Below are 25,607 nucleotides of genomic sequence, written 5' to 3' on the forward strand. Positions count from 1 at the left end.
CCTTTCCGCCACAACGTGCTGATTTTAGGAGCAGCCGCAGGTATTCATGCTGGTGAAACAGTGAGCCCGGCGGTTCTCTACGCTGGGCGACGTCTGGGGACCTCCGTGGGGGTTGGGCCGGGGGTGGGGGTGGGGACGCTCACGCGGGCCCCAGCCGAGGCCGGCGATGTCCCTCGACCCCCGGGTGCCCCCGCACAACCAGCCCCGATGTCCGCGGCGCACGGGTTGGGCGATGGTGGTCGGACCGCGTTGCTGAGCCGGAGAAGAACTCGGATCTCGAAGCGCCCCGGGGGGGACATGTCCCGTGTCCTCTGTCTCCGTCTCCTTCCCGCAGGGACCGCGGAATCCCCCCGAGATGGGCCAGGTGTCTGCTCTGGGAGGGGCGGCGGCCGCGGACCCCCGCCTCCGCGGGGTCGTTCCAGGCTCAGCCCCGCGGGGCCGCGGGGGTCGGACCACGCGGATTCCCTTCGTGCGCCGAGCGCCCCGCGACGTCCCGGTTACTCGTGGGAAGCAGCGCTCCGGGAAGCACGTTCGCGCCGGCCGGTCCCCTTCCCTTCTCTCTCCAAACGAAAGCAGCCAGAGTCCCGTGTGCTTCCGTTCCCTTCAGCCCTGGATGTCCACGCGCACCGGCCCGGAGCGCCTGTTTTGCTGATTATTATTATTTTTTTCATTCCACGGTGTTTGGTTGGCATGTTGTTAGAAGCAAAGACTGGATTTTCCGCATGTTAAAAAAAAAAAAGAAAAAGGAACCTCCTCCATGTATTTTTCTACCTTTATTTTTTAAGATTTTATGTATTTATTGGACAGACAGAGATCACAAGGAGGCAGAGGCAGGCGGGGGTCGGGGGGAGGCAGGCAGGGGTCGGGGGGAGGCAGGCGGGGGTCGGGGGGAGGCAGGCGGGGGTCGGGGGGAGGCAGGCGGGGGTCGGGGGGAGGCAGGCTTCCCGCTGAGCGGAGAGCCCCACGCGGGGCTCGATCCCAGGACCCCGGGATCATGACCTGAGCGGAAGGCAGAGGCTTAACCCACTGAGCCACCCCGGCGCCCCAGAATCTGCCTATTTTTGTAAAGTTAGCTTTACACCCAACGTGGGGCCCAGACACATCAGCCCAAGATCAAGAGTCGCACGCTCCACCACCTGAGCTAGCCGGGCGCCCCTTGTCCTGCCGGTTTTTAGTCTCTCCGTAGGCGAAAAGACATACAGGTGGGGATGTGAAACACTTTGGCAGATCTCCCAAGAGAACAACCCCGGCGCAGCAATTCCAGCTCTAGATATACACACCGGGGACCGGAAAGCAGGGACCCAAATGGATACCAGCCCAGCCATGTTCACAGAGAAAGGGTGAGAATTCCAGTAACGGGTAAATGGATAAACAAAACGTGGTCCATCCAGTCACGGGAATACGATTCAGCCTCAAAAAGGGAAGGATCCCGGAGCACCTGCGTGGCTCAGTCCGTGACTCGTCTGCCTTTGGCTCAGGTCGTGATCCCAGGGTCCTGGATGGAGCCCTGCATCGAGCTCCTTGCTTGGCAGGGAGCCACTTCTCTCTCTGCCTGCCTCTGTCTGTCTGTCTCTCTCTCTGACAAATAAATCTTAAAAAAAAAATAAAAGCAATGGACTTACGACTCAATGGAACCAATGAGAGTCAGCCTTGGGATTTTGCTTGAAATACAAGCAGAGTCCTTCTCCTTGTGCTATAGGGTTGAAGCCCAGAGCTTCCTGCAGTAATTTTTACTACCCAGTGGTGGAGTTTGTCTGGGAATTAAGCCCAAACAGAAGAGAGCAGATCCCAAAAGACTGAGCGCCTGGATCTAGCCCTGCGCACATCGGGAGCCCCTGGGCTTTCTGCCTTTTGTTTTGTTGGGTGTGGTTTTTAGGACTTAAGCTAATCGGAGTTATGATTTCAGTCCTTTATAAACCCAGAGCTTCCATCGGTAGGGTCCCTTCTGTTCATCACATAGCACCTTCACAAGTCCCACGATCCTCAAAACTCACGGTGACGGGCAACTCGGGTCCAGAACCAACAAGTTGGGAAAACCTGGGGACTGGTTCCCCACTTGTAAGCGGAGTGGCCGCAGAAAGTGGCCTGGAGTGTGGGAAGCCTGGGTCAGCTGCGCCGGCTGGGTGCCCGGAAGCTCTTCTCTGTCCACAAGGCAGTCAACAAATGAGTCTGGGGAGGGGAAGGGCTTCCCACAGGCCTGCCCCTCTCCGCGGGGCTGGGGCGAAAATCAATATTCCTCACGCCAAGCGGTGTGACACTCACTTATGTTGCTCATCCCCCTGTTGATGTCCGAGGATGCCCGTGACGTTGATGTGGGCCAGGTGCTTCCCACTCTGTGGGGGTCCTCAGACCAGACTCTTCCTGGAAATGTGGGGCGGGTGGGGGGGAGCATCTCCTTCAATGCCCGGGGAAGCCAGATCAAAGCCACCAGGGGTTCCGCAAGGAGGGAAAGTTGCCACGTCCTGCTTCCTGAATATTACAGGACACTGCGCTGCCCCCAGCGGGTCTTTTGACAACTGAATCCCGGCCTTCTTAGCCAGGCCTCCAGAGCTCAGGCCCCTATGACTGCTCCTGCAGCCCCAGGACTGATCACACAACAACCCTGGGTCACTTCCCCCGGGGCCAGAAAACATTCGTTTCTGCAAAACAAACCAAACGGTCCAGAAGTTAGAAGTTCTAAAACCCAGTCCTTTGCTCACATCTCGTTAACCCTTACTTTGCACAGAATGATAGAACCCACCTGGTTCTCTGCTTTCCCAGGCCCCAGGGCTGAGACGAACAACAATTACTCCTGATGCATACTTCCAGAGGGCATCCCCCCCCTTCAACACACCATTCAAGGCACTAGACATCATCTCCTTTGTCCTATCATCTTCTCTGTCCTCGTGGCAATCCTATACAGCAGGGCAGAAGTATCCTCATTTCATTTTATTTTATTTTTAAAGATTTTATTTATTTATTTGACAGAGGGCAAGAGACAGCGAGAGAGGGAACACAAGCAGGGGGAGTGGGAGAGGGAGAAGCAGGCTTCCCGCTGAGCAGGGACCCCCCCCCCCCCCCGCCGCCAATGCGGGACTCAATCCCAGGACCCTGGGACCATGACTGAGCCGAAGGCAGATGCTTAATGACTGAGCCACCCAGGCGCCCCAAGTATCCTTGTTTTATAGATGAGAAAACACCGCAGCCGCCGTCCTTTTGGTCATTTGACACTTATGATCAGGTTTATGCGTGTGCCTTCCCTGCTCACACCCCAAGGCGGGGTTTGCTGGCATCGAGGAGGTACCCCGTCCAAACAGGGCCTAAGTTCCACAACCTTGAAATGACCTCTTCACGATTCTTGGGGCTGGACATGCACCCCGGGGGTACACAGTTCCAATGGACCTCGCCCAAAGCCTGGCCACGTGGGACTGGGATGTCAGGAGAAGCCCTCTTTCGAGGAGCCTACCCCTTGGTCTGATAGTCTTCCCAGCACTCATTATTCCCCGGTGATAGCTTTTTTATTGGGAATGTCCACTCCACATGACACAGCACGGTGGTGTCTACCTTCCCTGGCCCAGAGCAAGTGCTCAATATAGGGGACCACCCAATGTCAGGATTATTGTTGTTATTATTTTAACAAGGCAGACGGGATGGCCTACCCATTCCCCAAGGAGCCCTGTGCGGCCTGCCCAGCCGCTAAGGATCCCCGGGCACTGTGTCACTTACCTACCAAAGGCAGCACGTTCCAATCCCTAGCTTCAGTCCTGATCAGCAGGAGTGACCTGGGGGAGCCCAAAACATCCACACCCATACTCTTGCCCCCCACCCCATCAAGGGACCCGGCGCCTGCTTCATGTCACTCAGAGAAGCAGGGGTGCCCTCCCAAGGGACCACTACAGCTCGCGCGCTCCTTCAGAAATGCTGATTCTCGGGCTGCACGGTGCACCTGCTGAATCGGAAACTCTGGGCCGGGCTCCAGCCATCTGTGTTTCAACAGCCTCCCCTGGGGGTTCCAGGGCCGCCCCCTGCCCCTCAACTTCAAGAACCAGGCCCTTTGCTCCCCCACATTTGCAGTGTCTGGAGACGTCTGTGGTCGGCAGGGCTGGGGTTCTCCTGCCACCGAGGGGGTGGGGGCCAGGCATGCTGCTGACCACCCCCCACACAGCGCCCAGGACACTCCCACAGAGAGTGACCTACCCAGAATGTCAGCGCGGCCAGGGGGGACAAACCTTGCATTAATTATTTGGAAAAAAGATTGAGTCTGGTCCCCGCTCACGCGGGACACCGGAGTAAATCCCCGGGGTCAGAGGGTACAAACCAGGGCGACCCCAGCGTCTGTGAGTCACCCCCACTCAGCGCGTGTCGTGAAGCGTGTGCCGTGTCCCAGGACCTCTGGAGCCCAATGGCTGCAGAACGCAGTCTCCTGGGGGTCAGTGGGACCTCCTGACCCAGGGGGTCTCACCTGGGAGTGAGTCTGCTCCCCGGGGGTCACAGGTGAAGCCTGGGGACATTTTTGGTTGTTTCAGCTCCAGCGAGTGCTCCTGGCGTGGAGTGGGTGGGGGCCAGGGATGCCGCCCAGGACCCCCCAGTGCTCAGGACGCCCTACAACCAAGAAACATCCGTTCAAAGTGTCAGCCCCGTGGAGGCCGACGAAGACTGCCCAGGAGCCCAGCAGATACACCAGCCCTGGACAAGGGTCTTGGGACCCCGAGCCTCAGTTTCCCCACCTGTAAGTTGGGAATGGGGACAAGACCTACTCGTTTTACGTTGCTGCAAGGACAGGGACGCGCGCGGCCAAGGACAGACCCGATCCTTGGGTCCGGGGTGGGGGGTCTATTTGGGGGCAGACCCCCCCAAAACGGAGCCCTTGTCCGACTCGGCGATATCTACCTAGGGAGATGGGGACTCTCCTTCAGGAGAAGACTGCGCCCCTGTGTCAGGGCCTAGAAGAATCCCCACGTCCCCCTAGCCCCGGCTCGGTCCTCCAGGTCCCCACGGCGGGCCCTATGTGGGCCCAGAGCCGCGGGGAGGTACCGGAGTCACGTCCCGCCCCGCTCGGGAAGACCAATTCCTATTGGCCAGAGGGGAGCGGCGGCGAGCTCTGATTGGTCGAGGGGAGCGTAGCGGCGAGTGATGGACGGGACGGGACGGGGCGGGGCCGGGCCGGGGGCGGGGCCAGGGCTGGGGAGGAGGGCAGCGCGCCCCGCCCCCCGCGGGAAGGGGACTGCAAGGGCGGTGAGGTTGCGCGTCCCGCCCCCGCCCCCTCTTTCCCTTTCTCAGCCCGGGAAACTGAGTCTTTGCTTCCGGCCTTTATCCAAAATGTTGTTTCCGATACCGTGGGTGGTGGGTGGTGTTTTGTGGGTTTTTTGGCATTACTTTTGATTTTTAAATTTATTTCAATAAAATGGTATTTACCTCCGCGACTGTTGTTTTTTGGGGTGTTTGGGTTGTTTTGGGGTTTTTTTGCCCTTTCGTGAATTTTGGGTCCAACGTGAGTGTCTCGCTCTCTTCCCCAGGTACCAGCTCTACAGAAAAGGACGGGGCCGGTAAGCTCAGTGAGTCCACAATATTGGGCCTCTGATGCCGAGGTCAGTCACTACCCCTAGATCCAACCTCCAGGGGATGGAGAGGGAGGGACCTCGTCCTTACATTTAAAAATCCAATAATTGGGGCGCCTGAGTGCCTCAGTTGGTTAAGCGGGCAGCTTGGGCTCAGGTCCCAGCTGTTTCCCTCTCTCCCTCTGTCAGATAAACAAGTAAGTAAATAAATGACATCTTTTAAAAAATTAAATAAATAAAAATTGAAGAAATCAATTAGGCACAGTTGTCCATTTTTAGAATTAGGGATAGAATGGTATGATATGATATGATATGAATGATAGGTACAGTTCACCCATTTGAAACATATAATTCAATGGTTTTTATTTATTTTTAAAGATATTTTTAGGGGTGCCTGGGTGGCTCAGTGGGTTAAAGCCTCTGCCTTCGGCTCAGGTCATAGTCCCAGGGTCGTGGGATCGAGCCCTGCGTCAGGCTCTCTGTTCAGTGGGGAACCTGCTTCCTCCTCTCTCTCTGCCTGCCTCTCTGCCTGCTTGTGATCTCTGTCTGTCAAATAAATAAATAAAATCTTTAAAAAAAAAAAAAGATATTTTTAAACTTATTTGGCAGAGAGACCGAGCTGGCTCACAAGCAGGAGAATGGGCAGGCAGAGGAAGAAGCAGGCTCCTCGCAGAGCAGGGAGCCCGAAGTCGGACTCGATCCCAGGTCCCTGAGATCATGACTCGAGCCAAAGGCAGACGCTTCACCGCCGGAGCTAGCCAGGCGTCCCTATTTTAGGACATTTTAATCACCCCATAAAGAAACCCTATAGGCATTAGCAGCCACTCCCCCCACGAGGCCCGGACACTCACTAACTCACCTGCCTCTATGGACTTGCTTATTCTGAACATTTCATGTGAGTGGGTCATGCAGTATCTTGTCCCTCTGTGTCTCCTTTCTCTCCCTAAGGGTGACGGTTTCAAGGCTCCCCCACATAGCGCGTGTGCTGGTCCCTCACCCCTGCTTACAGCTGAATAACACTCCGGTGCGACAGGGCCGTGTTTGCTTTCCGCGGGTCTAGCCATGAACGTTTGGGCGGTTCCCACTCCTTGGCCATGATAAGTAACGCTGCTTTGAACGTGCGTGGACGGGTCTGCAGGTGGACATAAGCCTTCCTCTGCTACATCAAATGGTAGCTGGGCGTCTAACCTCGGGAGGAGCTGCCCGCCTGTTTTGCAGGGCGGCTGCCCCACGCCGAGCTCCCGTGGGCCTGTGCCGGAGCGTCCCACTGCTCCGCGCTCAGCCACCGCATTCGGTACCGCCTGTCCTTTTGGAGACAGCGGCGGGAGCAGCTGAGAAGTGCCGGCTCGCGGTGGTGTGGGCTTGCGTCTCCCCGATGACTGCAGACGGGGAGCTGACGGTAGCCACGGAACCCCTACTATGCGCCCGGCCCTTTCCTGGGAAGACAGACTCACCTTTCGGCTGGCAGGTGACAGCCAAGGCAAACAGAACAAGGCGACCGGCTCTGCGGAGGGCTGGAGCCAGTGTGGTCTTCGTGGGGGCGGAAGTGGTCAGGGAAGGCCTCTCCACGGAGGTGACACTTTCCCCGAGCCCCCAACAGGGACATGTTTTCTGTGGGGAGAGAACAGGCAGCCAGGCAGAGGTCCTGCGGCAGGACCGAGATCCCCCTGGTTGAGGTTTGGCGAACACGGGGGCTCACGGAGGAGAAGCAGAGAGAGTCAGAGAGAGGGAGAGTGGATGCCAAGCTGACTCCCTGCTGGGTCACAGAGCCCAACACCGGCTGGATCCCAGGACCCCAAGACCATGACCTGAGCCAACGCCGAGAGTCAGTCACTCAACTGACGGAGCCACTGGGGCGACCTGGCAGCTTCCATTAAAGCTAAACTCATGTAGGGGGGCGCCTGGCTGGCTCAGTGGGTTAAGCCTCTGCCTTCAGCTCAGGTCATGGTCTCGGGGTCCTGGGATCGAGCCCCGCAATGGACTCTCTGCTTGGCGGGGAGCCTGCTTCCCCCTCTCTCTCTGTCTGCCTCTCTGCCTACTTGTGATCTCTGTCAAATAAATAAATAAAATCTTAAAAAAAAAAGAAAGAAAAAATCTGTCCATATATCCGTGCTCAAATTCTTAGATGTCCTGTGGCTCTCTTTCTCTGGGGAACCCTGACTAACGCAAGCTCCCAGGTGAGTCTCCTGGCACCCTCTTTTCTGCTTCTAAGCCCCACTCCTGCGATGGGACAGGAGAGGCAGGTGGGGGCAGGTAGGCTGGGGTGAGGGGTCTGGCTGAGTAGAGAGAGAAAGGAGAGGGCTGGGTCCCCAGGAAGGGCTTCCTGGGTGAAAGTCCCAAGCCTCCAGGGCCTGTCTCCCTCCAGGGCCATCCCCCCCCACCCCGTCTGCTGGGCCAGCTGAGCTATTTTAAGATGCCCCCCACTTCCTCACCCAGTCAGGAGCCCACTTCCTGACTGGGTCTCACTCTCTCCTCTCAGGGTGGGGTAAAGACAGACTTGCAAGTTGGGGTGTTTCTCCACCAACCCCAGGGTCCCAGACCCTGAACTTGGGGTTCCCTGTCCGTTCTCCAGATCAGGAGGGGCCATATAATTGGCAGATCCCAGTTGAAAGTGAAAATATGGGGCCCCTTGTTCAGAACTTATTAGGAATTTCAAGACAACAGCCACAGGGCAACAACCCATGGGAGGGGCTCTTTGAAGCTCACGGCTCTGGGTGACTGCACAGGTCCCAGCCCCTTGAAGCTGGTGCTGCCCTGAGCCCTGGGGCTGTCCCCACACCTCATGGTTTCATAAACGTGTATTTATCTATTTTATTGTGTTAAAATACACATAACATAAAATTTACTGTTTAGCCATTTCTAAGTGCACAGCTCATCGGTATGAAGCAAGGACTCCCCACCCCCTGCCCCAGCCGTGGCTCCCACCCTCTCCTCTCTGTCTCCGTGGACAGGACTCCTCTGGGGACCCCCTGGGACTGGGGTCCTGCGGGATGGGTCCTTCTGGGTCTGGCTGCTCTACCTGAGCCCCATGTCCTTGGGGTCCCTCTGTGTCATGGCAGAGGGAGGGGTCTTACTTTTGTATCAAGTGCACCTGTTCAAGTCCCTCTCACTCTCAGGCAGACACTAAGAAGCAGAAACATTAATTTCTTGTTGTTGTTGTTTTGCTTTTAACAATTTTATTTATTTATTTAACAGAGAGAGAGACAGTGAGAGAGGGAACCCAAGGGCGGGGAGGGAGAGGGAGAAGCGGGCTTCCTGCTGAGCAGGGAGCCGGCACGGGGCTCCATCCCAGGACCCCGGGATCACGATTTGAGCCGAAGGCGGACGCTTAATGACAGAGCCCCCGGCGCCCCGGACACATCCGTGTGTAACAGCCGGTCTTCTTTAAGCCATTTGGTTTTATTCCAGCCTCTGCCTGATCGTAACAGGGAAACAAGTCCCGTTTCCACCAAGCCCCAGACAAACTTGGAGGACACATCAAAGGTGAGGAACTGTGAACAGTCCCCAGAGATCTCGTCTTCCTGAACAGCTGGGCGCAGGCAGAAGTGACCACCTGTGCAGGGTTGTTAAAAGCCCAGCTGCATGGGGAGCCTGGGTGGCTCAGTGGGTTAAAGGCTCTGCCTTCGGCTCAGGTCATGCTCTCAGGGTCCTGGGATCGAGCCCCGCATCGGGCTCTCTGCTCCGCGGGGAGCCTGCTTCCCCCCCTCTCTCTGCCTCTCTGCCTACTTGTGATCTCCGCCTGTCAAATAAATAAATAAATAATTGTAAAAAAATAATAACGTTAAAAATAGAGTCTTAAAAACAACAACAACAAACAAGCAAGCAAACTAAAACCGAAACCCAGAGGGCTTTGCCCCGGGCTCCGGGCCCCAGGGCTGCGGTGCGGCTGTCCTGCCTGGTTTCTGTCCGGACTCCGCCGCGGCCTCTGTCCTCCGCTTCCTGCCGCTCCACGTGGAGGGTGTTTCCCGGTTTTCACAATTGGAGCGAATGCGGGGAGAGACGGCTACCGGCAGAACCAGCTCTCCTCATTGCACAGTGTTCGCTTAGATCCTGAGAAGGAGAATTTCTTTTTCTACGTCTCCCTCCCTCCCTCCTTTCTCTCTTTCCACCAGCTCTTATTGAGCACCTACTGAATATTATTAAGCCCTGACCTAGAAACACTGGAAGCACAATAGGGAGCGCAACAGATGCAGGTGCCTTTCCTCTGGGAGCTCACCGGCTAGGCCGATGCTTCTAGAACTTTCTGGGCAATGGACACATTCTTCTATCTGTGTCATCTAGGAGCTACCAGCCCCCACGTGGCTCTTGGGCACCTAAAATGGGCCCTTGCAACTGAGGAACTGAATTCTAAATTTTATTTACTTTTAATCAATTCATTTAAATTCGAGTAGCCACGTATCATGTGTAGCTTTCACAGTGGACAGCACATGCTAGAATTCATGGCTCCAGGGTGGGAGCATTTTTAAGGCCATACATTCCTGTGGCCTGTTATCTTCCACACAGGCTGGGTGTCTCAGGTCACGAGAGAGGGAGAAACGCAGGGTCAGGACGGCCTGAGGTCACGGTGATGCCATCCACCGTCACAAACGCTGTCCTGTGGATTGGGGAATCGTCGTCGTGCTGCGTCAGGCATCCATCCATTGGTCAGACATCATGGGGGACAGCTGGGAACATGGTGGACGAAAGCCAGGGTCACTGCCCCAAGGAGCTCATGGAAGATGGGGAAGAGAGAAGATAAACAAGGGAACAACCCAATACAATGATTGGAGATAGAGGACCTATTATGGGAATGTCTGGGTGGCTCAGTCGTTAAGCATCTGCCTTGGGCTCAGGTCATGATCCCAGGGTCCTGCTCAATGTGGAGTCTGCTTCTCCCTCTCCCACTCCCCCTGCTTGTATTCCCTCTCTCGCTGTCTCTCTCTCTGCTAAATAAACAAATGAAATCTTAAAAAAAAAAAAAAAAAAAAGAAGTCCTGTGATGGCAATAAAGAGGATGATGGGAGAGGAGTGCCTGTGGCAGGGTCTCTGGCTGGGGGTGGTTGGGAGGTGGGGGGTCTCCGAGGAGGAGTCATGTTTCAGCAGGGGACTGAAGATGAGGAAGTGCTGGCCCTGGGGCTACCTGGGGATAGAGCAAGGCAGACAGGAGGCACCGCTGGTGCAAAGGCCCTGAGGTAGGAACAAACTGGAGAAGGCCAGCGTGGCTGGGGCGGAGAGAGCAAGGAGAGAAGGTGTAGAAGCGGGCCCGCAGCTGGACCACCCAGGGCCTTCGGGAAGGAACTACAAGTGACTGTCCTGAAACATGGGGAGCCTTACAACAGTGCTTTTATCTTGGCAGAGTTTGCTCTGGTCAGTGGAGGGAGCTCAGTGGGTCAGGGCCAACTACTGGTGGGTGGGGATCGAGGCTTGTCCCCATGTCCTGGGCCCAACCCCCTTTCACTGGTATTTGCCAGTGTTGTCCTAGGGGGCAGAGCGGTGCAGCCCGGAGGGAATGGGGCTGGAGAGGAAGGAGGGCTGCGGAAGGAGGCTGTGGACAGGCCTCTTCCTGCTCAAAGAAGTCATGAGGAAATCAAGGAAATTGGCAGGAGCCTGGCATGGTTGTGACCTTTGGAGCTCAGAAGCACTTCAGCTGACGTTGTGAGCCTTGGGGAAGGCAGCCGGGCAGAGGGAGCCCCCCTGGACAGCTCCCTGGCATGCAGCTGGGGCAGGTGGCCAGAGGACACCATGGGAAGCCACCCCTGGGCAGTCTCCACTCCCGAGCCCGGGCCTCTCCAGGCCCCTGTCCGGAGGACAGGGGCCCTGGGGGAGGGCTGGCTGAGTTTCGGGCTTATCTCTGTAAACAAAACTGAAGATTAGAGTTGGGGGGTCGGTGTGGGGGTAGAGTTGGGGGGGTGTGGGGGCTGGGGCTGAGGGCATGGGGTGGAAAAGGCCGGCCGGGGAAAGGGGAGGCGGTGTGGGGGCCTCTGCAGACTCTGCCCCTGCCGCCTCTTCCGCAGGCCGGTCCGACCACCGTCTCAGCCGAGGCTCCGGGCAAACGCCCGCCCACATCCTTATCTGTCTCTTGTTCCTCCCTCCGCTTCCTCCTCGCAGCGGGAGCTGAGGCCCACCCAGGGTGAGGAGTGCGGGGCACAAACTTAAGGGACACCGGAAAGCTCAGGTGCAAAGGTTCACAGTATTTTAATGCAATATTTAAAAAGCCGAAATTAACGCAAAATAATCCATGATGAACAAGACATCAGGATTTTGGAAAAGGTCGGATCCGACCCTGCACTCGCATGACCTTGGCTCCCTGCTCATTCGGTCTGGGCCCCGTTCCGAGAAAATTTTGTCCCTTTTTTGATAGCGCATGAACATTTTTATCCCAACGACGGAGCTTTATGGCGCCTCTGTAAATTTTGCTTCCGCAGCGAGTGCCCCGCTCGCCCCTCCCCAGCCCTGGCCCTGGAACGAGCGAAAGAACGAATGAATGGCTGGGTCTCTGCGGAAAACCGCGGCCGCAACCCGGGGCCCGGCCCCCCGCACGCCGCCACGCCCGCCCACAGGAGCCGGCCCCGCCCACCCCGCCATGCCCCGCCCCACCAACGAGTCGGCTCCTCCCCCAATCCCGGCTCCGCCAACCACGATCCGGACCCCGCCCACCCCGTGTCCGCCCCTGCCCCAACTCCGCCCCCTGGCCCCCGGAAGCACGCAGCGCCGGCTCCTGTCCGCAGCCCCTGGGCCCCCGCGCGCGTATCGCGTCACTTCCGGGGCGGCGGCGGGATTGAGGCTCATTTCCGCCCGTGGGGGTGCGGCGGCGGCGGCGGCGGCGGCGGCAGCGGCGGCGGCGGCGGCGCAGGAGGCTGGGCCGGGGCGCCGAGGGACCGACGGACGCACGGGCGAGCGGCCGGGAGCCATGGAGCGCGGCCCCGGGGCCGGGGGGCGCGGGCCGCGGCGGTGAGTGCCGAGCAGGAGCGAGCGCGGCGGCGCGGGGCGACCGCAGTGCCGCCCGCGGCCGTTTGGGGAGCGGGGCCTGCCCCCGAGGCCGGGACAGCCAGGTGGACGTCCCCGACCCCTCACTCCCGGGGAGGCCGCGGGCCGGGCTGTGGGACCCGCGGACCAGGCCGGGCGTGGCGGGCCAGCGTCCCGACCCCGGCAGAGCTCTGCCGCCGGCCGCCAGCCGCCGACCACCGCGCGACCCCGCAGCCCGACCCCGGGCCCACCGCAGCAGCCCGCGGCGGAGCCCTGCTTTCTGAACGTCTCCCGGGCCCCTTCGCCTGCCCCTTCGCAGGCGTCTTCCGGCCGCCTGGAGCACCTGGGTGGCCTTCCCGGCCTCCGCTTGCCGCCAGGGAACACCCCGCAGCCCCTCACTCTGGGTCGGTGCTCGGCCCAGGACTCCTCCGGCATGGAGTGCGAACTCCGCCGCAGGGCTCACGGGCGCCGCCCGACCCAACCCTGGCGCCTCCCGGGACCCCTCTGGTCGCCTCTTCCGACCGGTGTCCACTCGGGAGGGAGACCAGCAGCTCCTGGGACCCGCCCTCACCCCTGGGGTTTTGCGCTGCCCTGTTCCCTCTCACCCAGCCGCTCAGTCTGCCGTCTCAGCCGTTTCAGACGCACCTTCTTCCAGGCGGCTTTCCCGCCCCGACTGGCGGGGCCAGGTGCGGTCGGCGTCGCGCCGATGTAGGTCATCGTAGATGCTGCAGTTGCTGGGTTCCTTGTGGGTCCTCAGAACACCAGCCGCCCGCGGGGGGCCTGGCAGGGGCAGGGGGCCGGCGGCAGAGTGCCCAGTGGTGCACCTGTAGAGGAGCTGCAGGGGCCAGGGGCCTGCGTCCAGGGAGTGAAGCAGTGGGTGTGCACCCCCTGGCCGAGGCCCCGCTCTCAGGACTTGGTGACACTCATAAGTGGCACGCGGGAGGTCCCAGGTATGCGTGGCCCAAGAAGAGACTGTCCTGCCTCCCTGTCAAGCCTGGCAGACTCCGAAGCTTCCCCCTTTCGTCTTTACCTCCTGTCGCTTGCCCAGTCCGTCTGCGGGTGCAGCAGATAGCTGTCCTGCCCTCTGATTGCCCTGGGGGCGTTGGCTAAACACGCGAATACAACTTCTGGCGAGTGCTGTGGAGGCCGACCTGGGCCGGCAGAGCGCAGGGCACCTTGACCTGCTTCGGAGGGCCTCTGCAGGGGCGCTGGAAGGGGGATCCAAAGCGTGGACAGGACAAGGGGCAAGGACCATCTAGTGAGATTGGGGGAGGGGTTTCCTGGCAGGGCCACCGCATGGACTCTGGCTTGTCTGGGGAGAGCCAGGGGAGTGGGGAACACGGTGAGGGAGGCTGCAGGGGTCGGCCCGTGGCAGGCTGTGCCAGGGATTGGATTTCTATCCTGAAAGTAGGGAGAGGCCAGGGGCCTCCAGAGAAGTGGTGTGCTTGGCTGTGTGCTGGGAGAGCGCTGGGGCTGCTGGGGAGAGCGGTGTGGGGGTGGGGAGCAAGCAGCCAGCCCAGCAGCGCAGCAGCCGGGGTGAAAGGTGGCGGCATGTGGACCAGGTGTTGGTTGGAGGAAGACCCATCAGACCCCAGTGGAGGGAGGAGTCAAGGATGACACCTGTGTTTCTGGCGTGGGCAGTGGGTGAATGAAGGTGTGCCCCTTCATTTCCTTAGTGGCCGGGGGGCTCCCGCTTGGCCACCTGGCTCTCAGCCCGGCCTTCCTCTCGACACTGATCTTCACTGAGCCGTGCAAAGTCCAGCCCTGCTCTTCCTCCCCGGCCCCAGGGCAGCGGCCGTGTCTGGGTCTGGATCTCCGAGAATATATCGAAGCAGACTGGCTTGGTGGACTGGCTGACACCTGGGGACAGATCATTCCTTTTTGGGCAAAGGGAGGGCATCCTGTGCTCTGTAGCACGTCTGTCAGCATCCCTGGCCTCCCATTCAGTGCCGGGAGCACCCTTCCCGCCTTATCACAACCCAGAATGTTCCTCCCTGTTGGCTAGTGTCCTGGGGGCAAACTTTCCTCATCCGGGAGGGAGAACCAGAGAGCCTTGCTTCTGAAACGCACTTGCACGTGCTGGGTGCGGCCTGCCCGGGAGTTCTGCCAGTTCAGGGCCGCCGTGGCTTTCCCAGCTCCCACCCACCGCTCCCTTGTGCCCCAAATCTGGGCAGTCTCCAGCCCGTGGTGGCAGGTCACACAGGTCCGCGGGGAGCAGGTGTGTCTGAGGGCCGTGGCCTGCTCTGCTCTGAGTCTGTGTGTCCCAAGTGCCGGCGCCCCAGAACGGCACACGCCGGGGTGCTCTGCCACTACGGCGGACTCATGAGTGTCCCTCTCTTGTCCCAGTCTGGAGAGAAAGGCCTGCTGGGCAGTGAGGTCTTCCTCCAGCCTCCGGGTTTCTTCCCGTGCCTGCGTTGGCGGCTCCGTGTGGGACTGTCTGCTCTCGCAGCGTCGCTGAAGTCTGTACCGCGCGGCGGGTATCTCTGCTCCCCCCACCCCCGGTCTGCTACCTAGTGCTCTCCTTCACTCCCCCTGGGAGCTGAGAGGCGTCTTTGCTGGTCAGCCAGGGCACAGAGGCCCAGGGAGGGAGAGAGCCTTGCCTGAGGCCACACAGCCCTATGCAGCCAGAGCTGGGCTGGTAGTGCCAGAGCCGGACTCCTTCAGGCCCCAGGGCCCCTCCCCCCAGCCTGGCCCCAGCGTGGGGAGAGCCATTGTCCCAGCTCAGCCTCTGGATGTATCCTGCTTTTGTTACCAGAGCCTTTGTTTGTTGTATGTCCCTTGCCTCTGGACAGTGCCGGCCTGCCCCGGGGCCTGGCTCTCTGGAGCACACTCCCAGGGCCCTCCAGGCAGCAGGCTGTCCTCACCTTGGCCGCCTTGTGTCACCAGGGGATGGCAGATGAGTCCTTGAGAGCACAGAGTTGGGCTGGGGGGAGAGTCTGGGCCGGCTGTGGGGATAGAGGCCTAGGGAGGGTGACAGCATGTTGTGTGGGCCCAGAGCAGGGGCTGTGTGGGGACAGCTGGGGTAAGCCAAGGCTCTGATGGCCCAGCACAGCCTGCAGGCCAACCCTGGGCTAAGAGGTGGGGGCACACGTGGCGAGCGCTGGCGGCTGGACGCTGAGGAAGGGTGTAGCAGGCGCTGGTCTCGTCAGCTTTGGGTCCCACCAAGCCCCCTGGGAGGCACCTGGTCCCTGTGGAGGACGAGCTGGGCCCCCAGGCCCCCGGGGTGGAGGGTGTAGCAGTTTGGGCAGAAGAGGGTGGACTGGACTGGGAGGAAGCCAGGAGGCTTGGTTTGGATAAGACTGGGTCACGCGCCGCCCGGCGCAACCCCGAGGGAACCCCATTTCTCACTTCTCCCCTGCAGGGTTTCCCTCTGCACGACATGGAGAGGCAAGTCCGCGAGGCTCCCAGGGGCTCGGCTTGGACCACGATGGGGCTGGGCTGCGGCCTCCTAAGGGGGCTCTTGTCTGGGGCGGTGGCCGGGGGTTGCCCTCCCCCCTGCCCGCGTCTCAGAGCACCCCCACCCCTCCCCTGCCACGCGAGGCCCACCCTGGGGCCCGGCGCCCGCCATGAACGGCCTGTCAGTGAGCGAGCTCTGCTGCCTTTTCTGCTGCCCACCGTGCCCTGGCCGCATCGCTGCCAAGCTCGCCTTCTTGCCGCCAGAGCCCACCTACTCGCTGGTGCCCGAGCCCGAGCCGGGGCCTGCTGGAGCAGGGGCTGCCCCTTCGGGGACGCTGCGGGCCTCTGCCGGCACCCCTGGGCGCTGGAAGCTCCACCTGACGGAGCGCGCTGATTTCCAGTACGGCCAGCGCGAGCTGGACACCGTCGAGGTCTTCCTGACCAAGAGCAGCCGGGGCAGCCGCATCTCCTGCATGTACGTGCGCTGTGTGCCCGGCGCCAGGTGAGCCTCGCGGTCGCCATGCGTTCGGGGGGTGCGGTGCCACGTTGGGGGGCGGGGAAGGAGCTAGGGCGGGGAACTTGGCGGCTCCGGGTGTAGGATGTGCTCTGTCCTCGGGCCTCTCGTTTCCTGCCGGCAGTCGTGCCGCACGGCCCGAGCCCAGGTGAGAGCGTCTCTGGCGGTGCAGGCGCCCCGGGACGTCTTCTTGCCAGAAGGGTGGCCGCTGACCTCCGCTGAGGGCGGGCCTCTCTCCACCCAAGGCCACCGGGACCGTCGCGCGGCTGTCCTTCCGGGGCAGCCCCTGTCTTGCAGATGCGAGCCGCGAGGCCCAGGGAGGCGGTTCTGAGTGACCGCGTTACCTCCTTGACCAGGGGCTGCCTGCTTCACGGTCTCAGTGCACACCTGCTCTGGGAAGGGCTCCTGGGTGCTGGGTCCTCAGTGAGGGTTTGGCATTTGCTTTGGGGCCAGGGCACTCGAAGCCCGGCAGGTGGCTCTGGCCAAGTCTGACTCCTCATTGCCAGGGTGTCCTTGGGGCCTGGAAGTACAGCTCTTCCGTGAGTGCCGTAGTGGGAAAGAGGTGGGGCCTTTAGGGCAGGCGGGGTTCTGACTCCGGGTCTGAGTCCAAAGGGCAAGTGTTTACCTTTTAGCTAGGCTGGGGGCCAGGGGTGCTGGCGGAAGAAGACTTGAGGAGTCCACTGGCCAGGAGCCAGCCTGTCGGTGACCTGGGCCGGGCCCTGCTCTGCCAGCAGCCTCGCAGGATGGAAATGAGTGCTGGGGTCGCGTTCTGTGGGAGCGGGGAGAGGTGCTGAGAGTAGGGATCGGCTTTATTCCTTTGTGGGGGCCAGGGTGGGTGCCAGCTGCCAGGAGGAGAAGCCGCCGTCCCACTCTCCGGAAAGGTCTAGGCAGCGGGCGGATGTGCGTGCCGTACTCTGGCTGTGGAAGGTCCCCTAAGAGGAGGGATTCCGAGGAGACACAGCCACTGCCCGGAGGGAGGACACGCAGCAGTCACTGTGCCTGCTGGGCCCGTGCCGTGGTCCGCCCTGTGCCGAGACTGTGATTGGTGGTCCCCGTGGTTCCCTCGCACAGAGGGCACGTCCGCGGCCCTGCCGGCTGTCCCCTGCCCAAGACCACAGAGCCGGGAGGAGCCGGAAGGCGCCGGAAGGGGCAGCCTGCCTCCCTCATTGATACTCTCAGCTGTGGTGGAGGGCGGGTGCGTCCTGTCCCTTTCCCTCTGACCTGCCCGGACCCCTGCCCGCCGCAGGTACACGGTTCTCTTCTCGCACGGCAACGCGGTGGACCTGGGCCAGATGTGCAGCTTCTACATCGGCCTGGGCTCGCGCATCAGCTGCAACGTGTTCTCCTACGACTACTCGGGCTACGGCGCCAGCTCGGGCAAGCCCTCCGAGAAGAACCTGTACGCCGACATCGACGCCGCCTGGCAGGCGCTGCGCACGCGGTGAGCTTCATGCCGGGCTGGGGGTGGCTGCGGGTGGGGGGGGGCCCTCATGAGATGGAGCCATCCGCGGCCACGCTGGGCCATGGGGCGAGGCCTGACCTGTGTCCCCATGGTGTGACAGGCAGGCTTGTTGTGCGGGGAGGTGGGGTGGGCGCTCCTCTCCTTCTGGGACTCCCTTGCCCAGAGCGGGTGTGGATGGGCTGGGGCTGTGCCTGGGGCAGCGGAGGCTCCGCCTGCAGGGCGTGGCTGGAGGGCGGCCGGGGAGGGCGCCTGCAGGCTGCACGAAGACTCCGGAGAGTCCGGCCGGCCGCCCAGGGAGATGTGGTTTTCAGGGTAGAGTGGGGCTGCTTTGTCATGTTCTCAGGGCTGGCCCATGAGGCATGAGTGGCCGGTGGCTGTGGTCTTCTCTTGGGGGTAGGGCTCCTCTGGACCTGGAGGGTTCTGGAAGGTTCTAGAGGGTTCTGTCAGCTCGGGGTCTAGCACAGCCCTGGGGGCCAGTGGGAGGGTAGCAGGCAGAGGCTAGGTCCTCCCTGGGTGTGGGCCCCCAGCTCGTACCTGTGTGCTTGCCTCAGGGCCACTGAAGTTGGGGCCACACCTCCGTCCCTGGAGCCCCACCATGCTGCTCATCCAGCTCCTGGGCAGCCCCCTTCCCACTTACTTACCTGGTGTCTGAGAATCCAAAGAATCCTGCCGAAGGAGGCCACCTTGACTACTTCCGGTCCTCCTGGAGGCGCTGCCCTGCCTGTTGCCTCCTCGGGGCTCCCCGTCTCAGTCCTGCCGGCCCCCCCGCACCCTCTCCTTCCCGCAGGGACCAAAGTCAGCCTGCCCTGGGGAGGTTGGGGATCCTGGTTGCCGAAGTGATGCACCAGGCAGTCCGGGCTGCAGGCCCCAGGAGTGGGGTCCCCTGGTACCACCCTGGCACAGGGGACCCATCCTGGGCAGCACGGTGCGGGGACGTGCTGCCCTCGGCTCCCTCAGCCCTTCCTGCTGCGGCTCCTGCTGGCTGGGTGGGGGCTGGCCGATCACGGCCTGCTCTGCGGCGAGGGCTCTGAGCCGTGTCCGCCCCGCCGTCCGTCCTGCTGCGGGCACTGTCCTCAGAGACCCGATCCCTCGGGAAAAGAGCGGGAGGGCAGGAGGCTCGACCCCGGCGGTGACCAGGGGCCTGGGAGGGCCGTGGAAGACCGTGGCTGCACCTGGCGCCTGTTGTGTTTTTCCAGCGGGCGGTGTCGGAGGGTTGGGACCAGACTGCTACTCAGGGCGGTGGTGCCTTCCGTGGTGCGGGGAGCTGGCTGGAGCAGCGGTCAGGGTGGTGGGCCGAAGGCCAGATGGAGTCCCTGAAGCCCGGGGCCAGGCAGCTGTGACCTGGAGTGCTGCCTCCCAGGACAGAGACAGATGGGGTGGCCCCTGGGTAGACAGGTGGAGTCTTGCCGCCTGGGGGGTTACATAGGTGAGATGCAGAGGGGTGTTCCCTTGGGGTATCAGGGTCCAGGTTTGTGGGAGAATCATGGAGGCCTCTTCCCCGGGGAGGGTGGCTGGTAGGTCCCCGTGCAGATGGGAATGGGCGCTTGGAGGCCGTGGAGCTGGCTTGGGGCCGGGTCAGCTGTATTAGGGGTAGGGTGGGGTGCTAGGGGAGTCATTGCGGGGAGTGGGTGCAGGGTAGGGGGAAGGGCTGGGACCCGGATGCAGGATGTGGTGCCCACCTCCACACAGGAGCCGCCACTCCCGCTTGCCTGGGTTGTACTGAGCCCCTAACTGGGCCGCGCAGCGAGGGGCTGGAGACTGGCTGGTGAAAGCAGGATACACAGCTACCACGATTTCTCCTGGCGAAGGGCCTGGGTGGGTGAGGGATGGTGGGAGGAAGACAGGTCCCCTGCCTGTGCTCTCAGGAACTGGGTGTGTCCCTGGTCAAGTGGGGGCGGGGAGCAGGAGAGGCCTCAGTGCCTGCCCTGTCCCCCTGAACCCCAAGCATGGCATGGGGGCCCTCACCAGGGGCACCCCACACCTGTGATCCAGGTTGATGCTGTTGCTGAAACAGGGTTAGTGCTGGGTGGGGCTGCAGCTGCGCCAGCCATCTGCGCATCTGCCCAGGCCCTGCCTCCTTACTGAGTGCACTTGTTCGCTGTTGAGAGACAGTGCTGGGGAGTAGGGGGGATTGTCTCTGGTCCAACCCCCTTGCCCAGAGGCACGCAGGGAGAATGGGGGGCTGCCCTGGGAGCGCAGGGCGGAGGAGGGGGACGTGCTGCTGGCTGTGGCTGATCCTGCCGTCTCCCCCGCCCCTCCCCGCCAGGTACGGCATCAGCCCGGACAGCATCGTCCTGTATGGGCAGAGCATCGGCACGGTGCCCACCGTGGACCTGGCCTCCCGCTACGAGTGCGCTGCCGTGGTGCTGCACTCGCCGCTCACCTCGGGCATGCGCGTTGCCTTCCCTGACACCAAGAAGACCTACTGCTTCGATGCGTTCCCCAAGTGAGAGGGGGGGATGGGGATGGCGGTGGCCGGGTGGGGATCAGGGGAGGGGCCTCCGCGGGGCGGGGCGGGGCACTGCTCAGAGCCTGGCGGTGCCCTCCCCTACAGCATCGAGAAGGTGTCCAAGATCACGTCACCGGTGCTCATCATCCACGGCACGGAGGACGAAGTAATCGACTTCTCCCACGGGCTGGCGCTCTATGAGCGCTGCCCCAAGGCCGTGGAGCCGCTGTGGGTGGAGGGCGCCGGGCACAACGACATCGAGCTCTACAGCCAGTACTTGGAGCGCCTGCGCCGCTTCATCTCCCAGGAGCTGCCCAGCCAGCGCGTGTAGCCGGGCCCTGAGCCGAGCCAGGACTTCAGCAATAAGGCAGCGCCTGGACCTCGCCCCCGCCCCGGCCTGGGGGCTGCATGTGAACGCCCCCGGGCACCCCAGTCCTCCGAGACAGCTGGGGGTTGGGCGAGACAGCTGGGGGTTGGGCGTCGGGGCCGGGCGGGGACCTGCCCCAGCCCAGGGGCCGTGGACGATGTACAGGCGCGGAGCTACACTCTCCTTTCCTTTTGGAAGCAAAAAGAAGGAAAAACGTGAAAACAAATTAAAGATTTAAAATTTTAGGGTTCCTCTTCCTTTGTGGCTCATGCATGCCTTTCAGGGCCCAGTGAGTGGGACAAATGCAGGGCTCTGGTCACTGTCCTTGTGGAAGAGGAGGTGGGTTTGGGTCCCATCCAGAGTCCCACCCCTCGAGGCTACTGGTTGGGTGGTGATGGAGGGGTAGGGAGCATGCGGCCCCAGGTGCCTGATGGCCTGTGCCTCCTGGGAGGGTGGTGGTCGGCTCCTAAGTGTTAAATAAGGACGCGAGGTCTGGGAGGTGCTGTCCCGCCCCTCCTCACCCCCCTCCCCTGCATGGAGACTCTGGAGAGCCCACCGTGACCTTGGCAGGTCCAGAGGCCCAGCGGGGTTCCCCCCAGGAAAGGGAGCAGGGACTGGGATGGGGGAGCACTTCCGTTTTGGGGCCATCAGAGCGTGTCCTCCCGGGGTGCCATTGAAAGCGGGGCTGAGCCAGGGTCTCCCTGGGGGGTCCTCTGCGCCTCCCCAGAGCGAGAACGGTCCGTGGCGACTCAGCCCGCGTGGCGGTGGCGGGGCCCAGAGTTCGTTCCACCTCCCCAGTCCGAGGCCTCCTGGGTTCCGCGGCCCCTTTAAGGGCGGGGCGGTGCTTCGTCCTGGGGGCGGGGATGGCGTCGTGGGGGCGCGGCCGGGGCGGAAGCGGAAGTGGCGGTACCGCGCGCCGAGGCGGCGGCGGCGGCGGCGGCGGCCCGCGGGACCCGGGAGGAGGGGTAAGTGGGCGCCGCTCGCACCCCGCAGCCCTCCCGGCGCCCGCTCCTTTGCGCGCTCCGACCTCCCCGCCCGCAGGACGGGCTGCCGTGGGGCGGGCCCGCGCGGACGTCGGCGTCGGAGTGGACGCAGAGCCGGGCTCGCGGCGGGGACTCGGGCCCGGGTGCTCAGGGGCCTGCGTGCTGGCCACGTGTCCGTGTCGCCCTGTCGCCGTGACGGGGCGGGGGCGCGCGCGAGGACTCCCCTCCCTCGAGGCTTGCTGTCTGGACTCAGCGCGCCCCCGGGCCGGGGGTCCCGTCCCGCCCTTCTCCGACGCCGCAGAGTGCCCTTGCCTGGGGAGGGGCCGAGGCGCGGGCTGCTGGTGCCCCGTCCCTCCCGGGCCCCACGGGCCCCGCTTGCCGGGCGTTCAGGGCCGTTTCTGATACCACCCGACGCTAAGGAGCAGCACTGGACGCGAGATGCGCACTCCGGAGAGACTGCCCGTGGGCCTAAGTCTCACCTGCCCTGCCCGCCACAGGGCCTTTGCATGCCAGAGGTCGGTCGTTGTTGCTGACATGCCCTGCGTCCTGGCCTGGTGCAGATGACCCCGGCGTGGCTAGTGTTTCTCAACAGGCCTGACTTTCTCTGTCTGCTGCTACAGTGTTTCTTCCCCGAAGCACACCCCACCCCTCCCCGCTGCCCTTGGACCCCATCCGAGGGCAGGTGCCCCGGGAGCCGGAGTTCCACAAATCCAGTAAGCTGGAAACAACTTGTTTAGAATTGGAACAGAAATGTTCTTGGATACACAAAGTAAACAATTCGGGAGTTTGGAAGGGTGTTGGGGGAAAACTTGGCATCCCTCCAACCCCTGACCAGGGCCTGGCTCCCCATTCTGGGCACTTTCTCATGCGTCAAGGAAGAACGTCTGCCCGTGTACATCTAATGTGTTGATGCAAAACTTCTCTCCCTTTACATGTAACCCTTTCGGCCAACATAGATGAGGAGGGGGGGGTGCTGCTCTCCCTGTCCTGGGCCATTCGTTTCAATTGTGGCACCCTATGGTGTTAGGATTTATTGTTTCCTTTTGGTAGAAATTTCAGTTCTTTTTAGGCTTTTTGTAACAAGCAATGCTAGATTGATTAAGCTTGTACAAGTGTCTTTGTATCTCAGCGGAACGTTTCTGCAGGTCGGCCTGACGCTACGTTCTTTAGGGCAGGGGTGCTGGGCCAAAGAGCTTTTCACAGGTCTCTGAATGTGCTCACGGTCTCTGTAACAGGCCAAACGGGATTGCCTCCCACCAAGCACCGGGGAAGGACGGGCCTAATGCCCATCCCTGATGCTTGCGTTTGCACACCTGGTTGGGGTGAAATAGTATTTCATTATAGCTTTACTTGTGTTTCCCAAAGGGAAATGAAACATAGCAATAGTTTTCTCCAATTATTTATTTATTTTTAAAGATTTTACTTATTTATTTGACAGAGATCACAAACAGGCAGAGAGGCAGCAGAGAGAGAGGGGGAAACAGGCCTCCCTGCTGAGCAGAGATCCCAATGCAGGGCTAGATCCCAGGACCCTGGGATCATGACCTGAGCGGAAGGCAGAGGCTTAACCCACTGAGCCACCCAGGTGCCCCTTGTCCGATTTATTTTTTGCCACTTATATAATCACTTCAAAATGGGAAAGTCTGTATCTGTTATTAACGTGTACATATGTAAAAGCCGTTTGTATTTCATATTCCTCAACCATTTTTCCATTGGGTTGTTGGTGTTATTGTTTTCTGGGAGCACTTTACATATGAAGGAAATTAGCCCATTTCCTGTTAAAATCGTTTCTCCCCCATTCTATAATTTGTTTTTGACTTGAACTGTGTCTTTTTCCTCCAATTTCTAAAAAATTCATATTATTTTTGCTAAGCATTTAAAATCATTATTATTCATTGTTATTTGTTTTCATGTATGGTTTCTGTATTTTGTGTCATGCTCAGAAATATTCTCCACTCAAAGATTATAAAACATTTGATGTGTTTTTCTGGAAATGTAATGGTTTCTTTTTTACATATATATTTAAATTTTTGGCTAATTTTGGAAAGTGCTTCTGGGAAGGACTGTGGTGGGAGCCCAAACTGCTTTTCCAAATAGGTTTCCCTGACTCGGTTTCCCACAGAAGCCACTCCTGCCCCTGTCGACAATCTGTCCTTTACCGCATGCTGGGCTCCGAGTGCGAGTGGGTCTGTTTCCAGCCCTTGCGTTGTCCCCCCTCACCTGAACACCACTGTCTTCTTTACTGAATGTGCCAAGACCCCGTGTCCCCTCGTTGAAGTCAGATGGAAATTGTCCTGTCAGAATCCACAGCCGAGGATGCCGACATACTTTGTGTGATAGTAGTTCTTCATGACACTCAGTGACAGAAAGCATTCTGAAAGCGTCACTGCGTGTCCCCCTCCCCGGCCCTTGGATAGTCACAGTGCCAGGGGTCACCTGGGTTGAAACTGAGTGTTGGTTGCTCTGACAGTAGCGCCCGCCCATTGCATGTAAGGGATAAACTGAGGCAGGCTGCTGTGGACCAAGGGCTCATCAGGCTGATCTGGCCCCCAGGCCCTGTGCCCCGAGGATCACCTCTTTCTGGGTGGAGTGCCCCCCCCCCCCAGGGCTCACCCTCAGCCTCTGGGGTGGGGGTCGGACCATGCACAGCAGTGATGGGGGAAGCGGTGGTACATTCCAGGATGCGCCCCCCCTTTCCTTTCTGCTTGGTATGGCCCATGGGCCAGGCTGCCTGGGAGAAGGGCCAACTTTCGGTTCTCCATTTTGTGGATTTTCCACAACACATGTGTTCACACCCGGCAGCAGCGTTCTCCTGCTGCCCAGCAGGCCCCCGAGCACCTGCACCCTGGGCAGGGCGCCCCCCGGCTCCCCGTGACTCCTGACCTGCCACAGCTTAGACCCCCGGCTCCCGTGGTCTGGGCATGCCCCGGTACCCAGAGAGCCCCGGGGACACAGCTGGGCATGGGCCCCTCCCCGGGGGTCAGGCCTGGGACCGTGAGGATGCCGCTCACCTGGGGCCACGGAGCCCAGACTGGACTTCGCATGGGGTCCCCCGCACCCAAGGCCAGGCCGTCCACCCTCCTCTCCTTCCGTCTGGGGTCCCAGCTCCCTGTAGACTGAGCCGGTGGGACCCGCTCTGCTGCCTCTGCCATCTCCACCTGAGCCGCAGGGCCCCCCGGATTCTGGAAGAGGCCGGGGTTCGGGTTCTGTTCCGTCCAGCACAGTGGCCGCGGCTGTGCGCGGAGCCCTTGCCCGGCAGGGCCCAGATGTGAGGTGGAGCCTCTGCTGGGCGCCGGCCCCGAGGACCCTGAGCTAAGGGGTGGGCGCTCCCACGGGGCAGGGTCCCGGTCAGGGTGCGGGACCGGCCTGGGAGCTGCGGGACTGCCTTGGAGGGGGGCCAACCTGGCATCAGGGTCCCCCTCCCTTCCATTTCAGAGCTCCTATCTCCAGCCCAGTCGATGTTCGTGACAACCCTGGGTCACCGGGTTGCTGTCCCCAGTGTCCCCACTTACAAGGGAAATGGCTCTGGCCAAGTTGCTTCCAGAGAAGAAGTCCTGGCACCCCAGCCAGGCTTAGGCCCTGGGCTCCCCTGGGGCTCGGATAGCCTCTGGACACGGGGGTGCCCCTGCTGGACAGCGAGCTCCGCGCTGCCGGACCCCCGTGCCTGGCACCAGGCCACACACAGACCAGAGCCACCTGTGCAGAACCCATGCTGGTGAGACCTGGGGGGTCAGGGCCTGGCTGCCCTCACTCGGCTCAGAGGGGCTGAGCCAGGGCCCTCCATATGGCGACCACCGGGCCCAGTGGAGCGCCGCCTGCCCCGGGCGAGAGACGACCATCTGGAAGAAGGGTCTTCCTCTCCCTCGGCAGGGCGGGTGGAGACCAGGGCAGTGGGGGCCTGCGGGAGGCTCTGCACCCCGGTCCTCCCACGCGGCCTCCTGACCTAGCAAACCA

The 25,607-nt window shown here is 61.2% G+C and overlaps 1 protein-coding gene across 1 annotated transcript; it reads left to right on the forward strand.

Moving 5' to 3' along the window:
• The first annotated feature begins 12,345 nt into the window (after nucleotides 1–12,345).
• Nucleotides 12,346–20,917, forward strand: ABHD17A (abhydrolase domain containing 17A, depalmitoylase). Its single transcript, XM_080813608.1, has 5 exons — nucleotides 12,346–12,467; nucleotides 15,844–16,380; nucleotides 17,639–17,833; nucleotides 20,121–20,300; nucleotides 20,409–20,917. Exons 2-5 carry the CDS (start codon nucleotides 16,049–16,051, stop codon nucleotides 20,632–20,634), a joined length of 933 nt encoding a protein of 310 aa, XP_080669734.1. The 5' UTR covers nucleotides 12,346–12,467; nucleotides 15,844–16,048; the 3' UTR covers nucleotides 20,635–20,917.
• The last annotated feature ends 4,690 nt before the right edge of the window (nucleotides 20,918–25,607 follow it).

Source organism: Martes martes (genome assembly GCF_963455335.1).
Source record: "Martes martes genome assembly, chromosome: 1".
In the NCBI taxonomy this organism is placed as follows: domain Eukaryota; kingdom Metazoa; phylum Chordata; class Mammalia; order Carnivora; family Mustelidae; genus Martes; species Martes martes.